This window comes from Garra rufa, chromosome 2 (assembly GCF_049309525.1).
Source record: "Garra rufa chromosome 2, GarRuf1.0, whole genome shotgun sequence".
Taxonomy (NCBI): Eukaryota; Metazoa; Chordata; class Actinopteri; order Cypriniformes; family Cyprinidae; genus Garra; species Garra rufa.
This window is the reverse complement of record NC_133362.1, coordinates 15,094,300-15,104,545: the sequence shown is the minus strand read 5'-3', so window position 1 is coordinate 15,104,545 and position 10,246 is coordinate 15,094,300. Positions and strand designations below refer to the sequence as shown.

General features: G+C 36.3%; 1 protein-coding gene across 1 annotated transcript in view; it reads right to left on the bottom strand.

Moving 5' to 3' along the window:
- Positions 1–10,246, bottom strand: part of kcnh5b (potassium voltage-gated channel, subfamily H (eag-related), member 5b) — a 74,036-nt gene that overhangs the window by 36,953 nt on the left and 26,837 nt on the right. The window contains exons 8-9 of the mRNA XM_073834895.1: positions 8,007–8,206; positions 7,679–7,931 (exon numbers count right to left, since the gene is read on the bottom strand). Of these exons, the coding sequence (XP_073690996.1) occupies positions 7,679–7,931; positions 8,007–8,206 (453 nt within the window). The remainder of the gene's footprint in view (positions 1–7,678; positions 7,932–8,006; positions 8,207–10,246) is intronic.

Genomic DNA, 10,246 nt, shown 5'->3' with positions numbered 1-10,246 from the left:
CATCAATATGTATTGGATGTATAGCAGCACAACAAAATTGTAAAGCGTTGAGTCTTTTCCTCTGTTTCTTGCTATATGTTTAATTGTTTTAATAAACATTTATTGGATTCAATTTCCCCTTTGCCTCTTTTTATTCAAATGTTATCATATGTTTACACCTTTTAAACATTTGATGTCTAGTGTTGCATGTATTATTTATCACAATTTTAAATTTATTTGAAACATTTTATTATGGAATTGGCACTAAAATCTTTAACAACCTATCATTATCTTTGGTATAATAGTTACCACTTGGTTCGTGGCTCTTATTTTTTGAGTCTATAATCTTTAATCAAAATATTATAACTATCTTGAACGAAACTTATCTTGTGTGCTTGACTGATTTTCAAGCCTTCCAGCCACAACCCTCTTAGACCTTACAACAAGGGTGTGGGTGGACCCTATCTGTAAAACCAGCAACTGCTGTCCTCATCAACTCTGCAGTAACTGAGTTCACCCGACACTGTGAACATAACCAAGTTTGGAAGCCGAAACCTACTGCAACGTCTTGTTGATCAAAAACAACAACAACCCTGTTTTACTGAACCACGGCTCTGCTGCAATTTTTCCGCTTATAACACTTTGGGGGTTCGCGGAGTAAACGGTCAAATCCGAAATTCTAGGAAACGGCTACGTCTTGGAGAAAACTGAATTCTGAAAAGAATGTCTGAAACTACGCCGAACCTGATGGAGCACAACTGTAGGTCTGGCGCTGCTGCGGATGATCAATCGGAGTGCAGCTGTGCCACAGAAAAAATGTGCGGTGTAAAAGTCGTCATAGACTCTATGTTTAAACCGTATTACAAAGGACAAATGATCAAACCGATGAACAAGGTCATCGTCGATGAGCGCGATCCGAATCATGATTGTACGGGGGATACTAAGCGTAAAACAAACCTTAAGAACGAAATGAAGATTGTAAGAAGCCTGAAAAAGGAAACACGGCCTGATGTGACAGACGTCTGTGTTAACAGCAAAGAGACAATCAGCGTGACCACTAGGGAGATTCTGGGTATGATGATGACTGCATGTAGAGATGAGATTGTTGTAGTGCATGTATTGAGTGTCCTTAGTAATAATCTTTGTTTCCCTAATGTTTCAGATCAGAAGCCTGATAGAGACTCTAAACCGATGCCGATACAAGGTTATAGCACTTCTTTTTCTTTTTTTCTTTTTTATTCTATGTGTCGAAAATTTCTAGATTTGCTGAAAGAAGATGATGTAAATTAATTTTCTCCCGACCAAAAATGGATCAAAACATACTACAGTCAAGTTGGTTTGCAATAATGGGTGCATAAGGCCTACTGCATACCTTCATAAAATACCTACATACTTTCATTTAGGCTAAAACATACAAACGTCATACAGCCTAGTGTGAAATCTGTGTACATTAACAGTGATTTGTTACAGATATAATATGATCTAAAGAAGAAGGAGGATGGATTTTTAGTCCTGAGTTTTAGCTGGGTGCCCACAAGTGTCTTTAGATAGGCCCTAGTTCAACTTTAGTGACAGGTAACCGAACTGTCTTGCATAGTAAAGACCTGTGCTATGAATAGGACTACTTTTAAATACATATCTCAGTAAAGTAGGTGGATTGCAATACAGTCCATAGCCTGATTTTTGCCATTCAAAATAACACTTTTTATTTTATTTTTTTTTTAATTCAACAGAGACTTCAAGACAAGGACCATGCATCCATGTAAAACGTTAGTGTGATTTATATATTAATAATGGAGAATCATTATCAGATGTACAATTAACTAATATATTAATTGACCCATTTTCTGTAAAAAGGCAAGAGCTCCACGTCTAATGGCGGTATTATATATGCCCCTGTCATAACTGGATCAAGTCTAGGCTCCGTTACAATGACTATGACTTCTGCAACGTCTGGCAAATCAAATGTGATGGTATATTGTAAGTGTAATACATGTACATTGTCTACAACAAACAAACAAACAAGCAAATAAATGTTGGTATATGAAACTATTAAAAATGGTCATTAGATGGAGTTGCTTAACCGTTAGATAATGTTGATCGTGTACATCTGGAGTCTAAAGTAAAGGCCCAAAGTATATTTTATATAAGCTGTTTTATTTATTTATGGGGTTGTATTTTTATGATGGCCTCATATTTTGGACACATCCACATAACCGCTGAAGGCAAACTGTACACTGTATAAGATAGCATGTTGTAGCGCATGGATTGTCCTTAACAGTCTTTGTTTCCCTAATGTTTCAGATCAGAAACCTGATAAAGACTGTGAACAGAGGTCAGTACAAGGTTGAAGTAATTTTTTTTCTTTCTATTCTATATTTTATTTTTTTCCAATATCCTTTTTCTTTTCGTATTCTCAGGTTATCAGATCTTCCTAAAAGGAAAAAAACAGTAAGCTAGTTCAAAAGTGAAGAACATTATTGATGATCTTGACCTACCCACTGAATCAGTTGCAAATTGTAAGAGCGATGACACCAAATCAAGAGAAGTTGCGGATACTGCTTGACTGTATGCGTTATGAGGCCTTTCTTACATGATGTGTAACTGGTTTTATTGAATTTAGGTTGTTGCTTATGGTTTGTATGTGGGGAATAGCAAGGACGATAAGGTTGACTCTATTACTCTACTCTAAATTGACTATAAACAGTTGAAACAAGCTCAGCTGATACAATTAGAAAAAGCTATATATATATATATATAAAAAATATGTTGCAGGATTAACATATCTCACCCGGTTCCCCTGCGTTGGAACCTCAGAGTAAAATTTTAAATGTTAAGAAGTAGGAATAATCTGGCTTAGTAGCATTTAAAACATTGTGTCTAATTTACTCGGTAGCATGATTGCCATTTTATCATGTACAGTATTGTCCACACATTTATCAGACTGATAAAAGTAAAAGTACCAGTATATTAGGCGTAAAATTTGAATGTAAGTATGTGTGTTAAATAATTGAATAAACAAATTAAAACAGTGAGTGTAAAATAATGTTGTGTGTTTCGCGATTAGTTGCAAGCATCCATGAGATGGGCTGTGGAGATTTCTCCTTACATTGGGAGTCTCGTATGCGTCCGAATGTTTTTCATTTAGCTTTTTCAGAACAACTGTATATTCCCAGGAGAGCCCTAGAAGACACTCCTCACATGTGTTGTGTGATTTACGCGTAAAGTCAGCGAGTATTCGAAGAAGATGCATTTGGTTTCTTCTTATAAAAGACACGGAGATGTGTATTATCATCTTTAAAATAAGTGCATGATGTGTTTTATAAGTTCAAAACCTCAATAAATGTTGGATACATGTTTAAGATGTACGATGAATGATTTGTTTTGCTGTAGTAACATGTTTGTTACTATGTTTTATCACTTCAATAAACTTAAAAATAAAAATGAACGTTGAATAATGATTTGTTTGGTGTAGTAACATGTTTGTTACTATGTTTTAAATGTATGATCACCTAAAAGTATTGTAAAGGTTTATTTTTATAAACATGGAGATGTTTAGTATCGTCTTTAAAATAAGTACATGATGTGTTTTATAAGATCAAAACCTCAATAAATGTTGGATACATGTTTAAGATGTACGATGAATGATTTGTTTTGCTGTAGTAACATGTTTGTTACTATGTTTTATCACTTCAATAAACTTAAAAATATAAAATGAACGTTGTATAATGATTTGTTTTGCTCTAGTAACGTTTGTTACTATGTTTTGTATTTATGATCGCCTAAAAGTATTGTAAAGGTTTATTTTTATAAACATGGAAATGTTAAGTATCATCTTTAAAATAAGCGAATTATGTGTTCAATAAACTTAAATGTTGAATACATGTTTAAGATGAGCGACGAATGATTTGTTTCGATGTAGTAACATGTTTGTTACTATGTTTTATAACTTCAATAAACTTAAAAATATAAAATGAACGTTGTATAATGATTTGTTTTGCTGAAGTGACATGTTTGTTACTATGTTTTATATACATGACCATCTAAAAGTATTGTAAATGTTTATTTTTATAAACATGGAAATGTTTAATATCATCTTTAAAATAAGTGGGTTATGGGTTCAATAAACTTAAATGTTGAATACGTGTTTAAGTACAATGTACAATGAATGATTTAGTAACATGTTTGATACTTTGATGTCATGTATAATTATATTTGCATTACCATCTGTTTTAACCCTCTGAGGTCTGAGGGGGTTTGGGAATGCTGCTGATGTTTTGCTACAATAATACGTGAGCAGCGTGATCGTACATGTTTGTGTTTTGAGAAAACAAAAATACTTGTTTAAAATTTTAGTGACAATATTTTACATGTTTTTAATTTGTCTTTTGCTTTGTGTGTGTGTGTGTGTGTGTGTGTGTGTGTGTGTGTGTGTGTGTTTGAGTTTGCATCATGTGATTGCTTTTTGTGTTTTATTTTGCATGTATGTTTGTGTATTAGTCTGCATGATTGTGTTTTGTGTTTGAGTTTGTGTCGTGTTTGCTTTTTAGTTTTTAGTTTGCATGTTTGTTTGTGTTTTGTGTTTGAGTTGGTGTTGTGTTTGCTTTTTAGTTTTTAGTTTGCATGATTGTTTGTGTGAGTGTTTGAGTTTGTGTTGTGTTTGCTTTTTAGTTTTTAGTTTGCATGTTTGATTGTGTTTTGTGTTTGAGTTTGTGTTGTGTTTGCTTTTTAGTTTTTAGTTTGCATGTTTGTTTGTGTTTTGTGTTTGTGTCGTGTTTGCTTTTTAGTTTTTAGTTTGCATGTTTGTTTGTGTTTGAGTTTGCGTCGTGTTTGCTTTTTAGTTTTTAGTTTGCATGTTTGTTTGTGTTTTGTGTTTTATTTTTCATGTTTGTTTGTGTGAGTGTTTGTACTTGAGTCACTTTTTAGGTTGAAATGTTTAAAGGACTTATCAGATCACACATTTTTCTAATAATTTGGATATTACATTGATATAACAACATAAATGTGATTTATGATGAAATGTCTTGAGTCCTACTATAATAATTTAAATGACTTAAAATATTTTACTACAAATGGAAGTAGGTTGAACTTTTTGTGTGACGGGTAGGTGTTCACTTTGTAGAGTACAAAAACTTTATAAAAATATAGTAAATAATGTTTATTAAAAAATATAGAAATAGAGAAAGTTTACTGTGATTGGGTAGGTTAAGGGGTTTCAAAGTATCAAACTGACATGCCCAGGCATGTCCAGGTCACCCATAATCCATATGGTTTGGTCTGTTTAAATACATTTTTCCCCTTTACTTATTTTGACATTGCTGGCTCCCCATTACAATACTTGCCGTTACCTAAAATCTAGTGTAAATGTTTTGCTTTGTTTTATATCATGTGTGATCACATCGTTTATATTCATTTCTTTTTTATAGAAGAGAATACGACTTGGAGGACTGAATGTATACATGAATAAGCTACACTGTTGGGCCCAAGTGTTATCATTTATATTTTTAAAACATTACAGAAAGACTTTATGGTTTAAGGTTATGGATAAAATAAAAGACTTTGTGTTTGATGTGAAATAAATTATGGTTCAGCTAAAATGTAAGCTTAAGCCAGGAGGAATAAGTTGCATTTCGTTTATTAAAAATAACTAGTAAAATAAATGTATTACATTTAAAATGTTTGCAAACCCTCTCTTTCACACAGTAATCCGATCCACAGATTTCTTAAAACAGTGGTATACCGTAGGGCGAAGTAAGAACTAATTCGAATCCACTGCGAAAATGGTTGTGAGACACAGACTAGCCCCTCTCAAATAGAGCAGATTTTACTCTTAAACAGATTTCCTATTATTATATTGCTGAAAAGCATTTTATATACAGCCATTACATGTACGGATACTTTTACATATAAGATGTTCAAATGGTTTTGTTAACATGTGCTCTTGTTGCACACACGCATGCTGAGGAGGGGAGTATGAGGTCAAAGAGGTCAAATGGGCCTCTGTGCTCTTGTTGCACACAAGCACACTGATGAGGGAATATGAGACCAAAGAGGGCCACAGACACACGCACGCAGACGGAGACACTTACCCCCATAGACTGTAAAAAGGTTAAGGTTTTTACTTTTTTTATTTATATTATGATTATGATTTTATGTTTAGTATTATTTGCACTTGTTTTATAATTGTTTATACTCATCTTTTTGTAATAAGCATACATAAACGCCCCTCCCTACAACTGATGTAGGACTAGACCGTAAAACATTCTTCAGAGCTTCATTCCTCACCCAACAACGGATGGACACGCAAACAGGATATAGTTCTCTACCCTGATGGCGCAACACCGGACTACCCGGCGCAAACAACATATATCACCATCCCTGGGGGATATAGCTTGACGCGATACCGGGTAACTCCCCATCGTAAATTTGGTACAACAACCGTAAACCCGTCATTGGACGGTTCAACACCGGGGTAAGCAGCTCGTAAATTTGTCGGTACAACCGTAAACCCGTCATTGGATGGTTCAACACCGGGGTAAGCATGTTGTAAATTTTCGCTACAACCGTAAACCCGTCATCCCGTTGACGCAACACCCGGTATACCCCTTCATAAATCCTCACAACAACCCATAAACCTGTCATCCGTTGACGTCGCACCTGGTCAATCCATCAAACAAGGTCAGTAGAGTTCACTAGTTCAGCGCGGGGACAAACACGTGGTCATGCTCTACGTGGGTGGGCCCCAGGGGGGAGGGGCGTGGGGGAGGGGGAAAGGTCAAAAGGTCAAAGCCATTAATCATTTTTGGCAGGCGGTGTACCCTTATGACTACTAATATTAGCCATTATAAAAGTATAAGTATAAAGTATAAGAGACTTATGTAATCGGAAATAAAGACAAAAGCAGACAATTCGGTCAAATGCATGCTAAAAAGTCAGTGTTGAATTACGATTGATAAATAATTTATGAAGCATTACTTTGTCCTCAGTCAAAACTCTTCGTCTTCTTCCTTGTCGAATTTCTGTTGCTCTACGTACGTCGTCCGGTATAATTGAAGCGATTGGCTATGAGCTACGCACAGGCGCATTTGATAGACATTCGTAGCGCCCAATAAACGGCTTTGGGCATTCGTAAACCACGCCTCAAATACGAGAAAATGAACATGTGGTTCCCAGACCACGAATCATGACGTTGTCATGACGTGTTTTGGCGTTAGCCAGGCTAATAGTTCACCCAAAATGTAAAAAAATCGGTCATTAATTACTCACCTTCATGTCGTTCCAAACCCATAAGACCTTTGTTTATCTTCAGAACACAAATTAAGATATTTTTGATAAAATCCAAAAGCTTTCTGACCCTGCATAGACACCAACGCAGCTGACATGTCAAGGCCAAGAACGGTAGTCATCATTAAAATATCAGTGGTTAAACCTTAAATGTTATTAAACTACAAGAATACTTTTTGTGCACCTACCTCTCTGGGCCTTGAACGCATAGTTGCATTGCTGTCTATGAAGGGTCAGAAAGCTCTTGGATTTCATCAAAAATATCTTAATTTGTGTTACGAAGATAAACGAAGGTCTGTTTTGGAACAACATGAGGGTGAGCAATTAATGTCAGAGTTTTCATTTCTGGGCGAACTATACCTTTAGATTTATAAAATGTATTAACTAAGGCTTTTAAAAACATTTTTAAACTAACCCAATATAGCGATGACCTCGTCATCCTGGATGACTTCCAGTGATCCCGACACCACAAAGCAGAGCAGGTCCACGCTTTCACCCGCATGGAAGATGAGGTCACCGGGTGCGGAGTGTATCATCTGGAACTCCACGGCCAACGAGCGCAAACATCCGTCACTGGCCAATCGGAACGCTGGGTGCTCGTTGAACACCTTTCTGTTTAGGTGCACACAGATGTCTGCCCGCATGTCCTTGGGGCAGATGGAGAGCACCTGTGAACAGATCAATTTCCAATTTAGTATTTTCAGCAAATAATATACAAAATTTTCCATCGGTTTCGATCTCACCTTCTCTGTGTCGATGCCTTTAGACATGGACCACGTGGAGACAATATAGTCCATCACTCTCTCACTGAGGCCTTTGGGCACCTGGTAGAGCTTGAGGAAATCCCGCACGTTATTCAGCATTTCATGGTAACGGTTGGTGTTTGCATACATCTGCTGGAAGATGGTCGTCACGTTACCAAAGATAGTGGCGTAAAGGAGAGCTATAGGAGAAGAGGAGGGAAAAAAAATGGTCAAGTCAGACAGATTTGAAATGAGAAAGAACATTTTTGGTTAGACTGTAACAACATTACATAAGTACATTACAAGTACTTAGAAATAATTCAATCAAACATTTAAACTATTTATTAAAAAAAATTATACAAATGCACTTTAAGCAATTAAAGAAATTAATAGAGTGTTTTCACAAAGCATCTTTAATAGGCCATATTGGCGGCACTGAAGATAAACAATGCCACTGAACTGAATGAAACACATTTAGCTGATTATTGCTGCTGAAAATGGTCAATTATTGTCATGTTTTGGGCTGTACTAATCGGTCGGACCGGGAAAAACATTTGGAGTACTGTATACTGCCAAAAGTTGTGACAAATCAAGAAGAAGAGTGCAAAAACTGTCTGAGGAACAAAAGGCGTTTGTGGTTGGCCAAACTGAACCAGGATTTCCATACAGGGCAAGAATCTTGACAACATTTGCATTTGTTCTTATCATTTCCGGTCAGGTATATGTGAAATATTAGCCTAATACCTTAATTAATATTTCTTGTACGTATCTTTACCACCTATTAGCTTTAGTTTGTCATATATTGCGCCCTTTCCTGCTTACTAAGTCCATCTCTATATGATTTAGCAGCTTCCACACGTTTTTTCTGTGGTTTAGACAGCATAAATTATCAGAACAACATATTCAGTAGTACATTAACTGTGCAATCCATGCTGTTGTTTAAATCATCCGGGTAACTGACCAAATCGTGACATATTAATTGTAATACATAGTAATTGTTTTAAAATCTCATAATAAGCACTTTCAAAAATAGACCATGATTTAAATAGTTTCTTTTCATTTCAAAAATAGTTCACGAGTTTCCTCTTACGGATAATAAACTGAGCGAAAGGTTGCGCGTATTTGGCGTGCTGTCCGGGAGAGGGCCTCGAACTCGGTAGTCATTCCCGAGCCCGGGGCTCTCCCCCGCCCAGGGGGAGGGGTCCGAGCTCAGCACTGGCCCGAACCCTATAAGCGCTCCCCCTTAAGGGCAGAAGGTGAGGAGACGGGGTGGAGGAGGGGCGTTTACAAGACAAGAGATGATGAAGGTAGGAATGTTGTGATATTTATAGGGATTTTTCCTGTGTTGATTGGATATGGAGAGTAATTGCTAAGGGTGAATCGGCCGTGTTAATTATCTGTGCGAGCTCCTCCCGAAACTTGTTAATAAAACATCACGTATTTCCAAATGACCTAATGGATCATGTATTTTCAAAAGGCCAAAAGAGCTTGTAATGAAAGTCACTGGATTTTTTCATCAACGGAAAATGATTTAAATATGGTAATGGAACAAGTACAAACAATAAAAAAATTCTGTTTTAAAGTAGGACGTCGTTTATAAGAAAACTGAAAAATGAGTACATGCGCAAATGTAAACTTCTAGCACTGTGTTTATTGCCTTTCTCATGAGTTAACCACGGTATCTTTGCTCCTCGTCTCTATGGCAACCTTCCCTGAAATAGCTTTCCAAATACTTCCACTCACAACCAATAAGGGAAGAGCGGGAACAGAGAAGAAAGCGAAGAGGATGGAATATGAGGAGATAAAAACGGATGATGAAAAGCCAACGAAATGACCAAGAATTTTTACAGTAAGAAAAATGATTTTGATCTCAGAAAGACTGCCAGAGAAAGCCAAAGAGAACCAAGAGTTCAGGGGAAGAGAAGACATGGATAAAAAGAAACAGGGACAACAAGACAGAGTCGCGAGGATGAAAAGAGTGAGTTAGGATAATGGGGGATTTCTTCTCGTAGTGGCTTTCTGATTCTGTTTTTCGGATATCAGATCTGACTCACCTGAGATAAAGTAATTATAGTCAAAGAGACTAGACAGACAAATGTAACTGAAATATTAACCTCATAAACACGAAACACACCAAAGTGTGCATCAGTACATCTTTTACGGCCAGTATAATGTGCATTAATGTTTACATACACCTCGCAGAATCTGCGAAATATTAATTATTTTAATAAAACAAGAGA